This window comes from Rhinolophus sinicus, chromosome 9, assembly GCF_057876585.1.
Source record: "Rhinolophus sinicus isolate RSI-liver-muscle chromosome 9, RSI-T2T, whole genome shotgun sequence".
Lineage (NCBI taxonomy): Eukaryota > Metazoa > Chordata > Mammalia > Chiroptera > Rhinolophidae > Rhinolophus > Rhinolophus sinicus.
Window position 1 is genome coordinate 4,877,773 of NC_142509.1, and position 24,603 is coordinate 4,902,375.

General features: G+C 38.1%; 1 protein-coding gene across 6 annotated transcripts in view; it reads left to right on the forward strand.

Annotated features, from left to right (window-relative positions):
• VWA5A (von Willebrand factor A domain containing 5A) overlaps window positions 1-17,313 on the forward strand; it is a 29,887-nt gene extending 12,574 nt beyond the window's left edge. For 4 of the 6 annotated variants that reach the window (XM_019747422.3, XM_019747421.3, XM_088800798.1 and 1 more), the window contains 8 exons: window positions 5,127-5,241; window positions 5,956-6,120; window positions 6,392-6,492; window positions 6,838-7,085; window positions 10,417-10,557; window positions 12,468-12,598; window positions 15,586-15,712; window positions 16,266-17,313. In XM_019747422.3, the coding sequence (XP_019602981.3) occupies window positions 5,127-5,241; window positions 5,956-6,120; window positions 6,392-6,492; window positions 6,838-7,085; window positions 10,417-10,557; window positions 12,468-12,598; window positions 15,586-15,712; window positions 16,266-16,345 (1,108 nt within the window). In that variant the 3' untranslated portion in view covers window positions 16,346-17,313. Of the gene's footprint in view, window positions 1-5,126; window positions 5,242-5,955; window positions 6,121-6,391; window positions 6,493-6,837; window positions 7,086-10,416; window positions 10,558-10,608; window positions 10,741-12,467; window positions 12,599-15,585; window positions 15,713-16,265 lie in introns of all 6 variants that reach the window. The other 2 variants (XM_074321938.2, XM_088800799.1) reach the window with 1 other exon arrangement.
• Window positions 17,314-24,603: the final 7,290 nt, after the last annotated feature.

Here is a 24,603-nt window from a genome sequence, read left to right on the forward strand (position 1 = left end):
TTTTCCTTTGTTTTGTCAATATGTACGTTTGAATTCTTTAATTACCTCCCAATTCTTTGAGATTCGTTACTCTCATCATTCATTTAGGTTTTCAGAAGTTCCCGATTTGGCCAGTGGGAACCCCTTTTAACTTGCTCCTATGTCTTTTTCACATGTCTCTTTGGTTTATGAATATTTCTTTTCTTTCTTAAAAAAAAAAAAAAAGTGTTTCAGACTCACATGTACTTTCTCTTTCTTGTAGCCAGCTATTTCTATAAGAAGCCTTGTTCCTTTTAGTGAAAATGATAAATAGAAGTTAATATTTGCATATTAGGTGTAACTCTTTGCTACTGGCCTGTTATTATTCTAGGCATTTTCAGCAGACAGACCTAGCAAATGATTAAGAAAAACACAAATTTTTACTTATACCCATACTTTCTTTTTCCTCCTATTCCATATTTGTGTTTTTTTTTCCTCCATGGTGAGAATCCTGGCTTCCCACAAAATCAGTACATTTATTCATTTCCTTAATCTAACAATACACATAAAATCTTTCTGCAACATTTTAAAAAAGATTTTTATTAAAAATAACTAACATGCAATATTGTATTAGTTTCAGGTGTGCACCATAGTTATTTACCATTTATATATATGAAGAAGTGATCCCCATAAGTCCAGCAACCATCTGACACTGTACCACGTTATCACAATATTATCGACTATATTCCCTATGCTGTATATTACATCCCATGACTCAGTTGTTTTATACCTGGAAATTTGAACTTCTAACTTCTTATTCCCCTTGATCTTCTTCCCCCCGTTTTTCAGCTTTTCAATTACAGTTGACATTCAATATTATTTTATATTAGTTTCAGTTGTACAGTACAGCATAGTGGTTAGACATTTACAAAATTTATGAAGTAGTCCCCCTGACTAGTCTAATACCCACCTGACATTATACGTAGTTATTATCATATTATTGACTATATTCCTTAGGCTTTATATCCCCATGACTATTTTGTAATTACCAACTTGTAGTTCTTAATCTTTTTACCTTTTTCACCCTGTCCCCCCATTTCCCCTCCCATCTGGCAACCAACAGCTTGTTCTCTGCATCTATGAGTCTGTTTCTGTTTTGTCCTCTGTCTGACTTATTTCACTTAGCATAATACCTTCCAGGTTCATCCACGTTGTCGCAAATGGTAAGGTTTCATTCTTTTTTATGGCTGAGTAATATTCCATTGTATATATGTATCACCTCTTCTTTAGCTAATCATCTATTGATAGACACTTGAGTTGCTTCCATATGTTGGCTATTGTAAATAGTGCTGCAGTGAACATAGGAGTGCATATATCTTTTAGAATTAGTGTTTTGGATTTCTTTGGATAACTACTCAGAAGTGGAATTGCTGGGTCAGAAGGTAGTTCTGTTTTTAATTTTTTGAGGAACCTCCATACTGTTTTCCATAGTGGCTGCACCAATTTGCAATGTCACCAACAGAGCACGAGGATTCCCTTTTCTCCTCGTCCTTGCCAACACTTACTGATGTATTGATGATGACCATTCTGGCAGGTGTGAGATGATATTTCTGTGGTTTTAATCTGCATTTCTCTAATGATTAGTGACATTGAGCATCTTTTCTTATGTCTGTTGGCCATGTGTATGTCCTGTTTGGAGAAATGTCTATTTAGGTCTTCTACCCAAATTTTAATTGGATTGTTAGGATTTTTTCCTTATCAGATAAATTACAATGTTTTATAATTCTCTGTGTAGAGGTCTTCATGAGTTTTTCATTAGATTTTTTTCTTAGGTGTTTGATGTTATTTTAAATAGTATTTTTAAACATTTTATTTACTAGATATTTATTTCTACATAGAAATTGATTATGATAGCTTATTAAATTTATGCTGACCTTGTATTCAATGAGCTTGCCTGATGTAGATATTAATTCTAATAGTATATTTATAGATTCTTGTAGACTATCTATGGATAATCATGTTTGCAAATAATGATCAGTTTTTCCTTTCCAACCCTTATATCTTTATTTTTCTTCCTTTATATATTGCCCTGGAAAGAGCCTCTAGTTCAAAGCTGAATAGAAGTGGTAATAGCTAATATCCTTATCTTATTTTAGACTTCAGAGGGAACATGTTTAACATTATATCAATAGTGTCATTGTTTGTTGTAGGTCTTTTTGTAGACATTCTATATCAGATTAAGGAATTTTCCTTATATTTCTGTTTTGAGAGTTCTTTTTCTTTCTTTAAAAAAAAATAATGAATCATTGTTGAATTTCATCAAATGCATTTTATGTATCTGTTGAGATGTGTATGATTTTATTCTTTTTTCTTGTAATGTGTGAATTATAATGACTGTGCTTACATGTTAGGCCAATCTTGCATTTCTGAAATAAACCCAAATTAGTGGTGAGCTATTAACTTTTTTCCTATTTTTTATTTGATTCAGTTGGCTAATAATTGTTTAGGATTTTTAAATCTATTTTTATGGGAAATATTGACATGTTTTTTTGTTATAATATTCTTGTTGGGTTTTGATATCAGTTTTTTGTTGGCATCATAAAATGAAGTGAGAAGTGTTGCCTGTTTTTCTATTATCTGAAAGATTTTCTTACATGTTTGCTATAAATTACCAAGAGACTTTTCTGTTGGAAGGTTTTGAAATCTCTTTAATTGCAATAGAACTATTCATATTTTTATATATTCTTGATTTGTATGGGAGTTTGTGTATTTTATCTAAATTTTCATATGTTTTTGTATGAAATTGTCTCTGATGGTGCATTATGATGTTACTAAATTTTTTATAATAGGTATATAACCAACCATTCCTGATGTTGGTTATTTGTGCCTTCTCTATTTTCTCCCTTGGCCTAAATGTTTGTCAATTTAGATAATCTTTTCAAAACACCAGCAGTTTTGAGTTTGTGGATCCTCTCTATTGTATAATTGTTTTCTGTATAAATAATGTTTGCACCTGTCTTTGTTACTTTCTTTCCTTTAAATTTTTGGGTTTATTGGCTGTTCTTTTTCTAACATATGGAGAGGGATGTTCAAGATAGTTGATTTTTAGACTTCTTTTTCCTTTCTAATACGTGTTTAGAATGACAAATCCTAAATTTGTATACATCATTTTTCATTGGTATCCACTTGAGAATATTTTTAATTATTGTTATTTCTTTTTAAAGCCTATGTTATTCAGAAGTATAGTGTATAATTTCCCAATATTTGGGTGTTTTCTATTTCTTTGTTAATTGCCAGATATTTTATGTGAAAAATTGTGGAAATTCTTTGAGCATCTAGATGATTTCCTCACTCTGAAAGGATTTACTCTTTGCTTCTGGCAGTTTGCTAGACTAGAAACAGATAATCTTAGTCCAATTAGTTTAGTAAGCTTCAATCATTTAATGGCTGTTTTATTTCAGATTCACCTCTACCTCTAGGGCAGTTCTACAGGCTTGTATTAAACAAACAAACAAACAAACAAACAAACAAACAAACAAACAAACAAAAAACCTGAGTATTTACCAGGGCACCTTCTCTTTGGAAAGCCCAAATCTGAAACTGCTTAGCTTTTCAACCTTCCAGTCATCCATTTTGTACTTGGCACTTGCTTCGAGGGGTAAAGTGATACCAGATGCCAGGCTCACCTCTCTTGGCTTCCCTCCTCTCCCAGACATTATTACATTCTTGGTAACCTTCTGATGATTTCAAAGATTATTAAAAATGTTGTGTTCAGCTTTTCTAGTTCTCTACTGGCTTGGAACAACTTAGTCTAGCATTGCTGTGAGCAGTGCTCTCTTAGGATATTATACTTTAAGGCAGATGTCATCTATTTAAGTTCCAGTTTCCCTGTTTGTTAGCTGTTTGGACAAATCAACTAAACTCTCCAAGCCTCGATTTCCTTACTTGAAAATGGAGATAATAATAGTATTTACCTTATAGGTTTACCATGAGGGTTAAAAGAGTATACCTAAGGAAAACATTAGGAACTGTGCTTGACACAAAATAAATACTGTATAAATTTTGGTAATTATTATCCTTATTATTATCATCCATTTGAAGCACTTAAATAAGTTTTAGGCATGTAATTGGACATCAGTAAACATTGTTTAGCTTTAGTTTATGTAATACATGAAAAAAACAAAACAAACCAAAGCCTCTTAAACATATACATCAAAGCCCTTTATAAGTCATAAAGAACATAGGTTACAGTTCAAAAATCATGTTGGAAATTTAAAAGTGATAATATCAAGATGCTGGCAGGCTGTGATCTCTAGGGAACATTATCACAGTTAGGTCACCATAATTAGATGTCTGGTTCTTAACCTTACAAGTTTAGAGCATTAATCCTGACGCTGATGTCACTAGATTTGGGGATGATGACTCATACTAACCCAATTCGGAAGAGACTGATTCATAAGCCAAAATAACTGTATTAATTAATTTACAATGAGAACTATCCTTGTCATGTCTTGGAAAATGTTTGTATTAGTATTACCTACATATTCTCTGTTTATAGACAGTTTTAATTGGGAAGCCAGATTCTAATTAAATGCTATTTGGTGTCCATGAACTAAGGCAGGGAAAGAACTCTCCAGTTAGAAGAGCAGAAGGCACTCTTTCCCCCCCTAGGACCAGCCTTCCAGGGCAGATGTGGTTCCAGAATAATGTTAGTCAAGCACTGATGATAGTGTCAGTTTTTTTCTTAATTCTCCCACTTTCTGATTAACACATTGTTTGGATTATAAAATAATCGATGAGAATGTAGTCCTATTATTTTCCTTTTTCTGCTTTTAGAATCAGTATACTATATAATCGTTTGCCAAGGGGATCATATAGTCAGACAGAACAGTGCTCAAATGCCATCTCTACCATTTCAAAGTATGTGATCCTGGACAGAGTTCTAAAATTATTTGTGCCTCCGTTTCTTACCTGCAAAATGAAGCATAAACCTGCCTCCTAGGAGTCTTGTGATGATTAAACTGCATCATTAATTTAAGGCATGTGGCCTCCTGAAATATAGAATATACTCAATAAATGGTAGCTATTATGTATTTTTGACTATTATGTATTGATTTTATAATTTCACAGCTTAGTCCCTATCTCTCACTTCTATTTTACAATTGCAGATGTTTCTCATTTGGTATCGGAGAAGGAGCCTCCACCAGCCTAATAAAAGGCATTGCCCGGGTATCAGGGGGTGCATCAGAATTTATCACAGGCAAGGAGAGGATGCAGTCCAAGGTGAGGGACAGGCCTTGTGTCCAGAAGTGGTGATCCAAAGCAAATGTGGAGCAGCGGGTACACTGCTACAAGGCAGAGACAACAACTTGCCTCCAGGATTCTTTCTTTATTATCCCCAAGGCTTTGGGCTCTATATTTAGTGGGGCTACTTTTGACCTTATGTAAAAGGGGCCCACTATAGTTTCTGGAGAAATGGCATCTGGACCTAGTATTTGGAAATCCAGAGATGAGATGCTGGAAGAGATTAGTGCTTTGTGTTTAAGACCAGAAACAGAAATTTAAGAATTTTGATTGTCATGATTGACATTCTAGGTCTGTGTCTTAGGACCTCTTTTGGTACTATATCCTATGCTCCAGACAAATGATACAAGGAAAACAGGAAGGGACAATTGTAATATGTCTGGTAGTTGGAATAGGTGGTAAATTGATACTCCATTTGATTAGTATGCACAAGGGAAGGCATCTTCCGCCTCTGGTTATGTTAATGAATTCCTCTTTTCCAGTTGGTACCATTTCTTAGCTGATCCCTACTTCTCTAGGGTCTCCTCATGTGTAAAGCAAAAGTAATAATGCCCACCTCCTAGTATAGTATTAAGGAATAGACATAACGTGTATTGTGTCACATAGTACCTGGTGCATAAAAAACATTCAGTTAGTAGTAGTTATTGTTGCCATTATTATTGTTGGTGCTTATTCTGTTCTTTCTTCCATTAGGCTCTTAGGGCCCTGAAACGTTCTCTGCAGCCTGTAGTAGAGGATGTTTCTTTGAGCTGGGATTTGTCTCCTGGTCTCTCTGCTAAAATGCTTTCCCCAGAGCAGACTGTCATCTTTAGAGGTCAGAGGTTAATCATCTACGCCCAATTGACTGGGATGATGCCGGTGAGTTTTTATTCTTTTTTGTTCTTCTAGTCAGAGTAGCTACTGCCCTGAACTCTGCTCTGGGCAATTTCATTAAAGCTGGTAGGATTTCCTCAAGAGATTGCACTTGCCAGACAGAGTCCGCCTACTGCCTTCTCCATCATGCCAGTTCCTGAGCTACCTGGTTTTCAGTCCGAAATTTTAATATGTTGGGTTGGGGAGCTGCTCTAATTCTGACATTTCTCTTGGTGATCTCTCCATTCTGTCATTTTTACTCTTCTCTAATTTGTAGCCAGCAGAGGCAACAGGCGAAGTTTGCCTCAAATACACCCTCCAGGGCAAGAGTTTTGAGAATAAAGTGACATTTTCTCTACAACCCAAGACTGATGCCAAGTGAGAATTCAGTTTTCTTTTGTCCTTTCCTTTCCTTTCCTTTCCTTTCCTTTCCTTTCCTTTCCTTTCCTTTCCTTTCCTTTCCTTTCCTTTCCTTTCCTTTCCTTTCCTTCCTTTCCTTTTCCTTTCTTTTTGACTCTGCAATCCTTGGGGTTGGTTTCCTGCTCTTAATTTTGGGCTCAATTGTTTCCCAAAAATCCCTTTTTTGTTTTAAGCCACCCAGGTTTTACCTCTCCCCTTGTCTGGTTTTTTCCTCCCCATGCCAACCCTAACTTTTGAGGGCACTGAGAAACTGATGCCTGTGTGCTTTTCCCTAAGTCACAGGATTTTCTTGTTTTCTTTTAGCCTTACCATTCACCGCCTTGCTGCCAAGTCCTTTCTCCAGACTAAGGACATGGGCTTCAGGGAGACTCCAGCAAATGATAAAAAAGATGTGTTAAAAGTCAGCATTGAGTGTGGAGTCATAAGCTCCCACACAGCTTTCATTGCCATCAACAAGGATCTCAACAAGCCAGTTCAGGGCCCCCTGGTTCGTAGAGACATTCCAAGGCCAATTCTGTTGTGTGCTTCTTCTGTGATGCCCCGTGGAGGTGGTGAGTTTTAACCCATTCAGACTCATAAATAAGGAGTCCTGGATATTTGAACACAGCATTCAAAGGACATGTTTATGGAAGGTTCTTTGTATCCTCGTCCTTCTACATCTAGGATTTCTAGCTGGTGTTAAACTCTTCTGTTCTAGGGAACTGGAATGTGTGCCATTGGCAAAGAGATTGAAAGTAATTCGGGGGGGGGGGGATTGAGGAAAAATAAAACAGAAAGTGCCTATAAACATTGAGTAGTTACACTGTCTAAATCTGAAGCTGATTCATCCTATTAATAATTAGATGGTTAATGGTTACACAAATGGCTGATGAACAACCTGGTAGTGTTAGGAAATGGGTGGGACTGTCTCAGGCATAAACCAAGCAAGCTTGATGATAGACATTAGGGGCTTGAGGGTTAGGATCAGGTGGAGAAAGTCTCTGCGTAGGTCTCTGGCTGGCGGGGAATGTGTGACGTGCTAGAGGCAGGCTTCAAGAATAGACCAGATTTTTGGTTGGGCACCTGGGTGGATGATGGTACCATTTAGTTAATAGACTAACAAAAGAACAGAAGCAAATGTAGAGGATAAAATGGTGAGTTACTTTTGAGAATTTTGAACTTTAGATTCCTATGGAATATCCATATGAAGATGTCTAGTGGACAGGGAAATAGGTGGATTTGATATTCAGAAGAGAGATCAGGGATGAACATATACATTTGGCAATATTTAGCATGTAGGTAATAACTACAGTCATGAGAATGGATGTGATTATTCAGAGGGCAAGCATAAAGTGAGATGAAAAAAGGGATGAGACTTGAAACACTGAAAAATGTCTAGTATCTAGGGATGGATTCCCCAAACCATAATAAAAAGAAGTGAAGTATGAAGAAAGAAGTGAGTACATATTCAAAACAAAAAGAAATTAGACATGAAAAGGGAGTCATCAAAGTACTACAGAGATGTCAAAGTGAAATTGAAAAGGGTCTTGAGTTAATATCAAAGAAGTCCGTGTTAATCTAATCAAGAACAGTTTCACTAGCTTAGGTCAGGAAAGAGTGTATTATACCATCTTAAAGAGCAAATGAGAGGTGGGAAAAAGGGACAGTTTGTGTAGACTCTTTTTATAAATGTTGAAAAGGGGAAGGAATAGAGAATGATATCTATAGAAGTTGTAGAGCTGAAGAGTGTGTGTGTGTGTGTGTGTGTGTGTGTGTGTGTGTGTGTGTGTGTTATCTCTTTGAAATTTCGGAAGGGTAGAGAATTAAGGATGTTGTAATGCTAGTAGGAAAGTGCCCCTAGAGAGGGTTAACAGTATTGAGAGGGGAGTTAATTGAGAAGGGTATTTGAGGAAGTGAGAGAGGATGAGATCTAGAACAGCAGTGGAGGGATTAGCGTTTAGTAGGACAAGTATTAGTACATTCTCCTCCCTATTGCCAGGAAGTGGAGGAAAGGTGATGGTATTAGATTTTAGTTCATAGGCTGAGAGGCAAGTTTTTGGACTTTGTCTGATAGTTTTTCTGTAGTTTTAGTGAAAGCGGAAGCAAGATTAGCTAATGAATATGAGAGTACAGTGGTAGAATAGAGAACCTTAGGCAAGGATTTGAAATAATCCTGTGGAAAATTGGAGAGTGAAATACTCAGGGAGAAACAGAGCATTTGTCAAGGAATGTTGAGGGTCCAGTTTAGTTTTGACACCTTGACTTTTTTAGTAGCACCAAACTACTAAAGGGAATCAGTTTATGTGACACATTTCAGCAGTGCTTTGCAGCTTTGGTATAAGAAAGAAGAGAGTAGAGTGTTGGCTTAATTTCAAGGTTGGAGTTTTGCTAGGTGGGTGTGATAAAAAGGAAATTAGGGATATGGAATTGAAGATATTGATAAGAGAGTAGTAGTGTTGCAGCTGAGATTTACCATATTTTGTCATACATAATGTGCACTTTTTTGCCCAAATTTGCGAGGGAAAAATAAGGTTGCTCTTTATACATGGGTAGTGCTAATTCCGTATCTATATAAATGTTTTTAATTCATTTATTTATGCTTATGAGTTAAACGTGTAACTCTGGAACTCAATGACGATATCCGTATGCAAATTAATACCCTGGAATCCGATAATTGGTTTTGTTGAACTTATGATGAACTTGCAATGATGAAGAGTTCTTGGCCATCTATGATGCGTAAATATCGTAAATTTGTTACAGGTACATAAAATTTCTTGTACCTTGTATCTGTTCTTGTGTTTTGTAATTATTTGTTACATAAAATTTCTTGTACCATAATATGTTAAAAAATAAATGCTAACATTCCTAATACAAAAAACAAACACCTAAATGTAAACAAGTAAAAATTTGTTTCAATTAAAAAATTGAAACGAAAGATGTTTTTCCCTGAAAGTTTGGGCCAAAAATGTGGGTGCGCATTATATATGGGAACACATTCTACATGGCAAAATACAGTCGACTAACTGGAAAAGAGTAAAGATAGAGGAAGTTTTTATATAGGGTAAAACAGGAGACAAGATTTAGAAGTCCAGATAAGGTCCAAGACCAGGTAAAATAGAAATCTCTGAGTTAGAAAGCTGGAAAAAGTAGATACTGTATTTTAAAAGTAGACTTTTTTCTTCAATGTATTTATTTTTTACAGATGGAACAAGTCTGCTTACTAACAAGACCCAGGCTTGGGGGGGAGAGGCTGAAGTAGAATGGAGGCTGAAGCCATTTAATTTGAGGAAATCAATGAGCTTTGAATTAGGGTGTTGAATAGGTCATCTCCGTGGGTGATTGATTTCTTGAATATGATGGCAGGCCTTGCAATGAAGTGGAAGTCTTTGATTTAGTTTTTAGATACTTCAGTGAATGATAGAAAGTGACAGAGTTTGGAGGTTGACAGCAGTGCGTGTATGAGAAAGGTAATCCAGGTGAGGGTAGAGGAGTAATGATGTGGATGTGGCAATTGGGAGTGAAGAGGTTGCCAACCGTATCTCCCAAACCTGCGTACTTGGGGTATGGTAACTAGAATAACCACCGTTTTAGAGGGATAGAGGGAGAATAGTTTTTTAGAAGGAAAAGTTAAAGTTAACAAATATTTAGAAGAAGCCTCCTATAATGAAACTGAAGATGCAGAAAAGATCACTGTCATGTGTCAAGAGGAAACAATAGAAAGGGCTCAGAGGGCGAGAGTGTGTGCAGGAGTTGAGCTCATGGGAGAAGAAAAAATGAACAATGAAGATGGTAACTGAGGTTGACGTGCATAGGAACGTATGTGTCTCAAATTATCAGAGCCCTTTGCCAATGGCAGAGAGCAGAGGGTGCCTCAGTGTCAGTGTCTATGCTGATGTTTTTCAGCTGGTACAAAGGCCTCAGCCTCCTGCCGTCCTCCTGCATCTCGGCCCATGAGGAGCACGTCTTCCTACCCAAGCATGTCATACCAGCAGAACTGTTATGATCCCCATAGGTCCACAATTAGCAAGAGCCTGTATTCTCTAGGTGAGCATCCTGCCAGGGACTTTTTCTCACCAATGTTTGTCACACATATAGGACTAAACAAATACCAAGCTCTTGGTGATCATAGATCAAAGAAGAAATGCATGTTTCTCAAAAAGACCTCTCCTGAGATGGCAAGGGCTCATTCTTCCACCAATACCACCAACTTGGAAACTCACCATACAGGTGAGATGGGCCTCAGTTCTCTGATCTATGAGGACTGAAGAACTAATCTTCAACACTCTGCTATCTTGCGGCTTTCTCTACCCAGGAGGTAATCTATTTGAAAAGTATCAGGCAGAGGCTGAAATTTGTCCAGTCCCTATATTTACCAGAATCAGCCCAGCTCCAGTTGTCTACAATACAGGATGTGGAATTTACCCCAGTGGAGACTGGGTTGAGCCCTAGTTAATCCAACCCCTTTGCCTTCTCAGTTCACAAACCTTGCCTACAGGCTGGGGCCCTCCTCTTGCAGAACTCAGCTGCCCCCTGTTGGGGCCCCTGCTGCACTGATCATTCTTTTTCAAGTTGGGTTTGAAGACAGATCTTCCTGATGCTGTCTGATGACATTCTCTGTCACCAAAGAGTGTTCCTTGGTCATTGCCTTGCATTCCAAATTGAGTCAAAATACATTTCACCACTAAGGGGTTCTTTTTCTACTAAAATAGATTTAAAGGTAATTTCTTTCTCATCTCTCCATTTTTTGTAGCAAGAGTTTTTGGTGTACAATCGTTTAATTGTTTAAACATCTCCTTTGCCACTTATTGTCTACTTAGTCTCCTTAGGCTGCTAATTAAAGAGAGGGCTTCAAGGTCTAAGGTGGAGTCAGATTGCTGTACGCCCAATTACTGTGGAGTTTTAAGTGAATTACTTCATTTCTCCGAGCTGTAGTTCCCTCAGCTGCACAACTATTCACCTCCTAGGGTTGTCATGAGAACCTTCTTAATGTAATCCATGGAGTAGGTTCTCAGTTTGTATTGGTTCCCTGAGATGGTCTACTATGCATTAACTTGAAATATCCCCCACTCTACATCTCTCTCTTATGGATCCTCTCACTAATGTAGAAAGAAAAATTACCCAGCAGTGTTATGTTGCTGATTTTGTGAATTAATTGGCAGCTACTATTTGTAGGGAGCCAATTATGGGCCTTCTAGATACTTTATGTTCTTTCTCATGCATCAGGCATTATTGTCTCCAATTTACAGAGAAGGCTGAGATTCCCATTGGTTAAATAATTATTACATTTTGAGTGTTAGCAGAGCTGAGATTCAAACCTAGACTTTCAAAATCAGAGCCTTAGATTTTTTTCCCCACTAGAGTAGAACTGTTTTTTTTCTAGTCAGTTTTTCTTGCCTACTAATTTCTAAATTGCTCTAAGTTTATCATCTCATAGTGGATAGTCAGATGTGAGATACTTCCTGTGAAAAATTCTGTGGTCTTTAAGCAATTTTTATACCTATAGGATTAGATGTTAGACAGTAGACTATTTGAAGTAGATTGCTGACTGCTTCCTTTTTATCTGTTTTCTTTTAAAATTTCTGATAATTAAAATTCAAGCTACATTTGTCTAGATATTTTTAATATACCTAAAGTTTTAAGGGTTATTTAAACAGGACTGGATAAGACTAAACCACCATCATGTGGGTTCTTCAGTACCTCGTGCCTTTCTCTTGTTGCTCAACTTTGTAAGTGTAGCTTCCCTAGTGCTACTGTGTCACTCAGGTGGCCCACATTGTCACAGAGCAAATGCATGTCTCCCAGGGGAAAGACTGAAATGGGGACCTTGGTAGACTCTGCTTAGCTCTGCACACTTGCTACAGCCTATCTCTGAATTCAGACCTCTCTCACTCAGGTGTGGTATGGGACCAGAAGCTCCTTGATTTCTCATCCTCTTTCTTTTTTCTTCCCTAAAGTCTTTGGAGATAATCATCTTGTACAGTTGATTTCCCTCCAAAAGGCAGATGGTTCCTGGGATCTGAATGAAGGCCTGGCCATGGTTCTAGGTATGAGTTTGGAAGATATACTGGCTGCACTCCCTATCCAGGTGAGATTCAGAGAAGAAACTGGAGTATGTATCTTTGAGAGGTTGGGTCCATAAAGAGATTTGGGGTGAATCATGACTCACTTGAAGAAGGAGAATATAGAAGGCCATAGACTAAATTAATTTCTAATAAATAGGAGTTGAAGCAGGTTAGAGCAGAAGGGACAAGGAATTAATAATGTAGCTAAAAGGTGTTAATAGTTTTGAGTTAATGGGTGACAAAGGAAAGGCAAAAAATCCTCTTCCGCGTTAACTGCATTCCCTGCCCATATAATAACGAGTGTTTATTGAACAATTAGTCTGTGCCTGGCACTGCGCTAAGCACTTAACATTCACGATCTTATTTATTCATCACAACAATTAAATAAGGTAAACCTATTCATGTTGCCATTCATAGATGAGGAAACTGAAGCCCACAGAAGTACAATGATGTGTGTGGCTTGACCTAACCAGTCAGTGGCACAGCTGGATTTAATCCTAGGACTAGCAGTCTTCCGAACCCACAGTATTGCTCCTCTTCTTGCTAAAGAAATTGGTTCAGAAATTAGCAAAATTTTATTGAAGTTAGGATAGGTGAAATATTAATAGGGATTACCTAGTTATTTCAAATGTGTTCAAGTCTGTTGATGAGGAAAAATTATGTTCCAGAATTTCAAGGTAACTTACTAAATTTTCTAAATGAAATATTGTTAAATATGAGACAAATGCCAGAAGGCCGGAGGACAAGTGTCATTCTGAATTTACAAAATGTGGATGGTGATTAAATAAAATCAGGTAGCCTATAACTATATTGTCCAATACAGTATCTACTAGTCACATGTGGCTATTGAGCTCTTAAAATATGGCTAATGGAAATGAGGAGCAAAATTCTTAATTGAATTGAAGTGTGCTGTAATTATGAAATACATACTAATTTTAAAGAACGTAAAATATTTCATTAATAATTATTTTATATTGATTATATGTTAAAATGACATTTTAAATATATTAGGTTAAATAAAATATATTAGTAAAACAATTGTACCTCCTTATTTTTACTTTTTTTTTTCTTTTTTTTTTTTATTGGGGAAGGGGAACAGTGTGTCAATCTTAGTTGCAGAGGGTGCCATTCAGCTTCTAGTTGTTGTCTTTTCAGTTTTAGTTGTGGAGGGCGCAGCTCAGCTCCAGGTCCAGTTGCCGTTTTCTAATTGCAGGGGTCACAGCCCACCATCCCTTGCGGGACTCGAGGAGTTGAACTGGCAACCTTGTGGTTGAGAGCTCACTGACTCATGTGGGAATCGAACCGGCAGTCTTCAGAGTTAGGAGCATGGCGCTCTAACCGCTTGAGCCACTGGGCCGGCCCCTATTTTTACATTTTTACAGGTGGCCACTAGTACACTTAAAATTATATGTGTGTTTGGCACTATATTGCTATTGAAAAATACTCTTCTAGAACCAATAATTAAAAGGATAATTTATAAACAATTTATTAATTTAATTAGCATAATTAATTTATAAGTAATTAAAATATATAAAGATCATGAAGTTCTAACTTGGCTTCATTCAGAATAAGACATGTCAGACTAGCATTTTCTTCTTTGACATGGTAACTGTGCCAATAAATCAAGGGAATCAAGAGCCCTGCTGTATCTGAATTTCAATAAGGAATTTGAATTTTTCTTAATGATGAACATATGGACTGAGTACAAACTAGCTGAAAACTCATAGCACTGAATCATGAATTTATTCAAATTTAAAACAGATTTCTAGACCCACCAGGCTGTGAATTCTCTGGAGGTTCATATTTTCAATGAATATTTAGATGAAAATGTTGACCAATGCTTTCCTATTTGTGTATGACAAAACTGGGAGATACAGTATTAGACAAGAAAATTAGGATCCTCAAAATCCTTGAACAATAACTTGAAATTTTCTATGATAAAATTTAATAAGAAAAAAAATACTGTTTTTCATTCTAAATTCTCTACTATACAAGTAAAAGGAAGAAGCAAAATGACTTAAGAGCTGTTGCACGTGAAAATCAGAGATTTTAGGTAACCACAAACTTAGTATGAATCATGTTCAAAACATGATTAGGGGAGGGCAGAGCATTGTCAGAAAAGCTATGTGCATTATATATTTTTGGGCTGGGGTCATAAAATTTCATAAGTACATTTACAACCATGTGTGACATTTAAAGAGATATATTTCAAAAATCACTGTGATATTTGTTTCTAGACTAGGAGAACAAACACGGGGATTCTAACTGCTTTGACATAAGTAGTCCTCTTAAGGAAGAATTAAAGGAACTGAGAAGTTTTATCTGAAACAAGACTACTCAGAGGACATGAAAGCTTTTTTCAAATTTTAAAGGTCATGATGTAAAAGAATTTCTCTTGATGCGTTGTCTCTAAAAACGAGTTGGGAGCTGTGGGTGAAATCTCATGGGAGCCCATTTTCTGTTCTATGGCTGAGACTTTCTGTTGAGCAGTGTGACTTGAATCAATTTTTGGCCTCCAGTGCTAGCTCTGTCATTTGCTAGAAGGCTAACTTTGGACAAATTATTTCACTTTTGTATGAATCAGTTTTCTCTCTTAAAAATATGGTTATTAATAATTCCTCTTTTTTTTTTTTTTTTTGGGTTTGTTTTGGTGAGGGTTCAACTAAAAAAAACCAAGTAAAGGTACTTTATAAAATATAAAGCAACTATGCGTGGGTTTCTTTTATCACAGCTGGCCAATCCTTGTTGGGGGTATTTTAGGAGTTTCAAGCACTGTCCCAGTGGTTACACTAAATTTAAATTTTAAGACCTTTCTACCCTAAGGTTCAGTGGATTGTTGCCCTGAGGTTTTAGAGCCTCCAGTATGCATTGCAAGCCATAAACCTGGTAATCTCATTTCTTAACAGTTTGGGGCAAGGTAAGTAAGGAGGGAGTGGAGGTTTTTGTATTCCCTTGAGGGGTTTCCTGCTCCAACTTGAAGGCTTCAGGGAGGTCTCTATCTATTGTACAGAATGGGGATTCCTCAGGCTGGGCCACAGTCCTGGCGGTGCTCTGGCTCCATGCCAATGCTAAGGACATGAAGTCTGAGTGGGAGCTTCTGGAAAGAAAAGCTGTGTCCTGGATTCACGTCCATGCAGGTAGGAACACCATCCTAAGACCCCATCTCCTAGCTCCTTAGGAAGGTAGGCATCTTCCCTGACACTGAGCCTCCAGGCCTCAGGTAGGGTGACCAAGAGGGAAACCCTGTAGTCCTCTCCCCCAAACATCTTGGTCCAGACCTTTTATCGTCTCCCAGATAGTTCTTTCCTTGCAGGATGAAGGTGCAATCTGAATTGGAGGAGGTGGGGAGGTATGCAAAGAGGGAAAAGGACGTGGATCGGAGAGTGAATTGTGAGAAAGATAAGAGGTGGCATTTATTCTCCTTACTATGTCAGTACTATACTGAGTGTGAGACTGGACTTGGGGCACTTACTCCTTGAGTGTTTATTATCTCACTGCTGCCGAGTATTTCTGGGGCTAGAGAAGATTAAAGGGAATTTGGGCAATGTGAAGGGAAAAGTCAAGGGTATTGGAGAAAGACAAAAGCAGGCCTCCGGGGAGGTGACTGGGATAGGTCAAGGGAGACAGGAAGAGAAGCATTTATTCTTCCTGCTTCCCTCAGCCCTAATTCTTATTTTCTCCTCATAACAGGCTCTGTCATGAATGTGCTTATGAGAGCTGCTATTGCTTTCCTGAAATCATCTGTGGATCCTGCCATCTTTGTCCTCTGAGGATACCATCCAGAAAAAACAAGATCCTCTTCTGTGCTACTGTCCTTTTCTTGACGCCTTCTTCGGCTGTAATGTGTTTTTGTATTTTACACCTGTCCTGTCAGTTTCTTGTCATAAAAGTAAAGGATGCCCACTCCGACCCCTGCCTCTGTGTTCCAGGGTATAATTTTCCTTAGGATACAATTTTCCTTTGGATATAATTTTCCTTGCCCCAGCAAGTACCCTCAGTGAAGTGTCAGTAGTGCCGGAACCTGTTCCCTTTCTTGGAGGAGTTCACAGGATTCCTAGGCAGTAAAGTTCCTACCCGGTTTTCCAGAGTGATAACATGAAAAACAAGTGACATAGACTCCAGACTAAAGATTACAGCATTGATGCTAGAGAATGCCTGAATTAGAGAATTCTCTGCATTGCTTTTATTTGCTTTTGATATTATATACTTATCAGGACCAGACTGGGGAACTATACAGTTTTCTATTCTTAGAGACGAGGAAGGGAGGTTAAAAGCCAATGCTGGGATTGATATAACCTCAAATGACAGAGACTCAAGGGGTCCTGTGTGAGCAATGGCACTGTTGGGGACCTTCTTGATGGATGCTATTTGGGTTTTCTACCTGATGCTGCATGTCTTCTCTCTCATTGTCTAAAGGACTTGGGTTGAGTTCTACCTCTTGGGGATGTTTCTCCTTAATCAGGAAACATCTTAGTAAAAGGATGATAATGGAATCCTTACTCCTGAACCTGTGAGGCTCCTAAATCACGCTCTGGTCTAGTATACTAAAGGAAACAAAAAGTTTAAAGGTGGTTTTGCCTGAGACCTTGACTACCCCATTATAAAGGAAAGAGAGCCCCTTGATTGTTTGTGACCTTTATATTCCACATTCTCTATCCTAGTGAAAGTGACCCTATTTGATGTGTTGTTCCCTAAAATACTGTTGTATCAATATTAAAATGACTATCTCTACTCTGCACTTTGTTGTATCTGATCTTTTGTAGATTTATTCACTGAACCTGCATTGGTTTAATTATGCCTTGTTTTTCCTTCCAACTTTTCTGATGCTGCCAATGTTCACACTGTGTACTGTCCCCATAACTTATGTTGTGAGCTGATTTCCTGGCTTACTGGAAGCAAGTAAAGCGCACTGGACAGAAAACTACTGTTTAAGTCCTGACCATACACTTAAATAGTTAAGCGATGATAAATCAATCACTTCTCATGAGCTTAGTATACTCATCTGTAAAACTAAATGATTGAATTAGAACTCTGTTATCACTTTCACCTTGAATACTCAAGAATCCAGACCTCAATATCTGTTCATCCTTTAAGGTATAGGATGGGCCTAGACCTGAGTTCCATTAAACTGCTGAGTGAACTGGCATTCCGACGATTTGCTTGAGTTGCATAATAGAGACTGATCTCCCAGGACTGGAGGGCTGTGGCATCACCTGGAAGCTTGTTAGAAATGCAGGCTTTTAGGCAACCACAAAGAACTACTGTATCAAAATCTCCGTTTCAACGAAGGTCTCCAAGTAATTCATATGCACATTAAACTGAGAAGTGAGGGCTTAGCTTTTGTCATGAAACAGGCTCGTATCCAAATCTGCCATGTAGATAGGCCATATTGATGTAATGACAGAGGAGACAACTTCGTAAGGACCATGAAATGTGTAGATCTGCCCACTGCCCAGAAAAAATGACCCTTTACATTTATTATGTAGAGCATGTGTTATATTTATTGTTCACCTCCCCTTTTCTCACTCTTCAGCTTCCAGACTGGGCTAGGGCTTGGAGTCTTCTAAATCAAAATCAAAATAAAGTAGTCTTTTGTTTTCTCCTTTATAATGCAGAATCAATTACAGTTTTGTTTTTTTGTTTTTTTTAACTGCAGTTGAAATTCAATATTTTATATTAGTATCAGGTGTACAGCATTGTGGTTAGACATTTATATAATTTATGAAGTTGTCCCTGATAAGTCTAGTACCCACCTGGAACCATACCATATGATTTCACTTATATGTGGAATCTAAAGAACAAAATAGAAACAGACTCATAGATATAGAGCTCAACTACAGTTTTAAAGTAACATGGCTTTATTTTTCCATTTGAGCTCTTATGCTATGAAATGTGCCAACTGAAATTCCTCAAATCTAGATAAGTGTCAGTCTTCATAATCACCAAGCACATTCATTGATGGCCACTTTCAGAGCTGGTGCTTCATGTTTTGAGAAAATATAAAGCACCATCTGTGCTTTCAGGAACTGATAGTCCAGGTAAGGAGCCCAGGAGAGGAGCTGCTCTTATCTCCCATTGGTTGACCTCACCTTGCTGTTTTCTGGCTGCTGCTGACTTGGCCACAGAAAAGATGGCAGAGAGCATGGTCTCAAGATTCTCCCACTCAGATTGAGCCCAGTGTCTCCAGCGCAGGGTACCATGTTCTGCATAGACTTATGAATTAAACCCATTGCCTATTTTCCCCAATTTCAACATAATCATTCTGTGAATCATGTAGCATTTGCTTTTCCTCTCCAAACTCCCAGCCATTGCTTCTTTAAAAACAGTCCATCTGCTTGAAGTACCTAATTGTCCAGAAGAAAACCAAGAAAAACCCCATGCAATGAGCTAACACCATGTATCCTTTCAGTTCTATCAGTTTTTGCCTCACATATTTTGATGTTCCCTTGTTAGGTTCATACACATTTAAGATTATATTTTCTTGGAGAATTGACCCTTTTACCATTATGTAATACCTTTAGCCTGAGGATTTTCCTTGTTCTCAAATCTGCTTTGTCTAAAACGAATGCAGCCACTCCAGCTTTACTTTGATTAGTGTTAGCATGGTATGTATTTCTCCATTCTTTTACTTTTGACTTAATAAAGTAATTATTAACATGATCACATTGATATATACCATGTTTAACTGTTTTTTATTTGTTGCATTAAAAAAAAAAATTCCCCTCTTATTTTCCCTTCTCTGGTTTTAGTTAGACATTTTATGTGATTTAATTTTATCTACACTGTCAATATATCAATTATACTTTTTATTTTTTTAGTTGTCCTAGAGTTTGTAATATACATGTTAAAATAACCCTAAATCCACCTTCAAATGACACTATCACTTTATGTGTAATGCAGATACCTTATAACAGTTTTGCTAATTCTTCCCTGCCATCCATTGTGGCAATACTGCTATTCATTTCTCTTCTCCATATGTTATACCCAATACTTTGTTGTTATTACTTTAAAAAGTCATATTTTAGATCAATTAAGAAAAAGAAACGATTTATTTCACTTTTATTTATTCCTTCCCTGACACTTTCTTTACGTAGATGTGAGTTCTGACCTGTATCATATTCCTTCTTTCTGAAGAATTTCTTTTAATACTTCTTACAAAACAGATCTGCTAAAAAAGGATCCCCTCAGTTTTTGTTTTTCTGGGAAAGTTTTATTTCTTCTTTACTTGTGAAAATAATTTTACAGATGCAGAATTCTATATCCTATCCTATATATTTCAACACTTTAAATATTTCATTTCACTCTTTCCTTGCTTTTATCATTTTTGGCCAGGAATCTGATGTAATTCTTATCCTTTTCCTTTGTGAGTAGAGTGTTTTACCCCACTATAACTTCTTTCAAGATTTTCTCTTTATTTGGTTTTCTGCAGTTTGAATATGACAATCATAAATGTAGATGTTTTTGTATTTTTCCTGGCTGGCATTATCTGAGCTTCTTGGGTCTGTGCTTTTTTGTTTGTTATTAATTTTTTTTTTTGGGGGGGGCATTACTCAAATATTTCTTTGGTCTGTTCTTTTTTCTCTTTCTGATATTACAATTACACATATGCTATACCTTTTAAAATTGTACCACAACCCACAGTTTTTGGATGTTCCCCTCTGTTTTCTTCTTGGTTTTTTTTTTTTTTTTCTTTTTCTTTTCAGGTTTTTCTCTTTTCATTTCAGTTTGGGAAGTTTCTATTTATCTTTCAGCTCAAATACTTTTTATTCAGTTATGTTAAGTCTAATAGTGAGCTCATCAAAGCATCCTTCATTTATTTTATACAGTGTTTTCAATTTCTAGTATTTCATCTTGATGCCTTTTAGAGTTTCCTTCTCTCTGCTTATATTACCCATCTCTTCCTTCAATCTTATAATTGAATCTGTCTTTAGTGGGCCTGTGTTCCTCACCTGTTACCTCTACAAGTGTTTCTTAGCTGCACTCACTGATACAGGATTCTGGTGTCTGGTGCCCAGAGATGGTGGTCTCACGTACCTGAAGAGTGAGAATGAGGACTTGGAAGGAGAGGTAGAGGAGCAAAGATTTTTATTAAAGCAAAAGTACAGCTCTCTTACCAGAGGGGGTACCCGAAACTGGGATGCCTAATGACTAAGGCAAAAGGCTCTTGTTTTTATACTTTTTCTTGTATGCTCGGGGAAGGGGCCTGGCCCCTTCTAATGGGTTCTGTCTATCAGATTTGCTCTGTTTGTCCAGCCTAAAGGGATTTATGAAATAACCCATTTATCTCTAGAGGAATGTTACATTGTTGCCGTGGAGCAAATGAGTCATTTTAGAACCTGGTGTTCCACAATATTGCTAACTTTGTTTATTCTACTAGGGACTTCCTTGTTTACCTAACAACATGCTAGCTGACCTGTCTCACCACCCTTCAGGTGAGTCAAGTAAGCTAGAGGAGACTAGAGTGGGAGAAATGCCCTTCTTTTAGGTAGGCTAGGCTCTGATAAAATCTTTCCCCTGGAAACTTTACAATGCAAATTGATGAACTAAACTCCCCAGAATCTTTAAGATCATATATGTATTTCACAAACTATGATGAATGAAAAGAAAATTGAGATCCCAATACAAGTTCCAAAGTGAATTTGAGTACCTCACAGTACTTATATTTTAAGTAAATAAATATCAAACTTAATCTCAAATTTTCACTAAAATTTCTGAATCTGTTTGTGAGTGACTGGCTCTCAAAGAGAAAAACATACTGGCAAACATTGGATTTTATTTATAGAAATAAAACAAACACTATCATATATTTTAGTTCAATAGTATATACCCTCCTCTTCTGTGTACGTCTTCCAGCATGAGCAAGAATTAGCTCACCTCTGACACTTTGTACCTGGAGATTAGGGCCTAAGGCTAAAGGCTAGAAGGCTACCTCCAATTCAGATGCCAATTGCAGGTTAAGGTTGTTATGTGTTCCTCTGACAGACTGGCTATAATTTGGAAGCTCTCATGTGTTGTGTCTGCTCACTTGTGGGCCATGAAAGAATTAATGAGTTAGGTAGAAATACAGAAGGAAGATTTACTAAAGTAAAAGAAGTTTCAGCTGGGCAGTCTGCTGGAAATGACTGAAAACTACTGCGTTGAGTTTTTGGTCTCAAGTTTTATATTTTCTAACCAGGATGCAAATTGCTTTGGCCTATAGTTGGGAGTGGGGGAAGGTGTGGTTAAGTCGGTTATGGCAGCCTTTGTATGTTATGTAGATTTAAGTTGAAGATAAGAGTGGATCCCATACAGATGCAAAATCTTTCCCAAGTCACAGGGCCAGCACTGGGCCAAGTAAATAGAAACATTGGAGCTGGTATGCATAGTAAATGTATAGGAAGCAGAATCATTAAGAGTAAAGAAAGAAAAGAAAGCTTTCAAAAAGTCCCAAACTAAATGACACTTGTTAAATCAAATTATACCAGAGGTCTAAATCTCAAAATAGAAGATATACAGTGCCACCATGACAATCTCGTTTTAACACATGAACCACTCCTCAGGTTTGATCAATTTTAGAGCAGCTCACAGAATTCAGAGAAATATTTACTTAGAGGAATGTTTACCAGTTTATTATAAAGAATACAGATGAATAGACAGATGCAGAGTACCTAGGATGAGGTCTGGAAGGGTCCAGAGTACAGGAGCGTCTGACTTGATTGTGCCACTTTCCCAGTTGGTAACTCATTAACTGTTTTGCTTCAAAACCTTTTATAGACCTTAATCTGTAGTCCTTGACCTCTTCCTAGAGGTCAGTGGGTATGGCTGAGAGTTCCAAACCTCTAGTCACTTGGTCTTTCTGATGACCAGCCGTATCCTGAGGCTTTTTAGAGGTTTTCAGCACCCTAAATTATCTCAGCATAAACTCAGGTCTGCTCAAAATAGGCCCCTTATGAATGACAAAGGACACTCCTCTCAGAAATTCCAAGGGTTTAAGGAGCTCTGTGCCAGGAATCAGGGACAATACCCAAATATATTTCTTATTATTTCAAACTTCCAGTTTGTTTGTCACCTTCCCATGGGAAGAAACTTTCTAAAAGGCCGAACTGATCATTTCACACCCCTCAATATTGACTTATTGATGTAGGTGATGTTGGATGTGCCGGTAGTTTTTGAGTGTGGGCCGGGATCGTGTCTCATGAAGCCGAAGAATAGAAACATGGACCAGGAGAGGCAAAAAGTTTTAAAAAGAGGATCGTTTATTGGAGGCAGGAGAAGAGGTTGCAGCTCCCGAGCGGGAGGGGGTCCCGAATGGGGGTGCCCCGTGACTGAGGCAAAAGCTCTTACTTTTATACCTTCTCTTGCCTGCTTGGGGAAGGGGAGCTGTTTGAAGATGGGAACTGGTTTGAAGAAGGGAACTGGCACCTTCTAATGACATTCATCTACCAGGTTTGCTCTGCTTGCCCATCCTGAAGAAATTAGCAAAGTAACCCACTCTTATCTATCAGATCTGCTCCGCTTGTCAGGCCAAAAGGAATTTTATGATTAACCTCAAGGCCTTGTTACATTATGTCCTGGAGCGAGGAGTGATTTCAAAACCTGGAGTTTTAGGATATGGCTGTCTTTGTTTATTCCACCAGGGACCTCCCTGTCTACCTAGGGACATGCTAGCTAACCTGTATCATTATTACTCATAATTTGGTATTTCACTTTAGCCCTTAGGAAACAGCCTAAATAGAAGTCCTTAAATTGGCTTCACAAGGCCCGTCTTGATTTAGGTTCTGCTTTTTTTCTCTCACTTTTGCAAATATCATTCCAGACCCTATGCTGATCTTTAGCCATTCAGAACTAATTTAAGTTCCTAGAAGGACATTTCTTTTCTTTCCCTCTGAGCCTTTTTATAGTGTTTCTTTCTCTGAGAATCCCAGTAAAATTAATTAACTGTGCCAAGCACTCTTCTAGATGTTGGGGACACAGTGGTGAACAAAACAAGCAAAGAAAAACTAGTATTCTCATGGAATTTGCATTCTATCAGAGGAAGACACAAACAATTACGGAAACAAGTTTTCAATTAATTGATTTAACAAATATTTTAGAGCACTTATCATGTGCCTGGCTTTGTTCTACAAAGTGGAGAAACAACAGTGAACTAAATAGACAAAAGTCAGTTTCCTCAAGGATCTTCCACCCTTCCTGAGGGAAACAAACAATAGCAAAAAACCCCAATCAACAAACCAACCAACCAAACAAAACCAAAAGGACCCTAGAAAGAAATACATGCTCAAGGCTGTCATCAAAATGGCAGCGTGAGGTGAGCCTGTGTAAACCATCCTGGGAATTTACAACTAATCGAAGAACAATAACTCCACAAAGGACTCCCTACACAGCAGACAGGCAAGAGGAAGAGGCCAACTATTCAATTTACCTAAAGGTGGGCGAATCGTGCAAGCTGGGGAGGAGGGAAAGGAGAAGTGCGGAGCTGGAGCCATGCGGGAGCAGGACGCAGACCCTAGCTCAGTGCTCCGAGCTCACTGCATCCAGGAGCTACCGCAGCTGTGGGAGAGTGAAGAACTCGGGCTGCTAGGGCTCCGCTTATGGCCCACAGGGCTGAGGGGGCAGCATATAACACGGCTGAACCCAACGCTCACGGCAGAGACCTCGGAGAAAAGACTGAGGGAAGAAAGCTGAAAACGGTGGTTTAAGCCCTCAATGCCACACAGAGAATGGAAGCCTTAGGCATTGAGACTAGCCGCCCCCTCCCTACTCTCCCAGAACTCGCCCCCCCCACCTGCCCAGTGCTAGAAGTGAAAGAGTAGCAGTGTCAGATCAAAAGAACAGAATATTTGCTGTTCTGAGAACTGTGGACCGCAGACAAACATTCGCAGCCCAACTAGTTCCGGCAAAGGGGAGGGAGATGTGCAAGCAGAACCGGCTGTGGTGGTGGTCGCTGCCATTGCTCTGGGCCACCTCTCACAACTCACATCACCCCTGTCCCCATGAATCTGGGCGGATCCCTGCAGGAGTAAACAGAACTGCTGAAACATACAGGCTC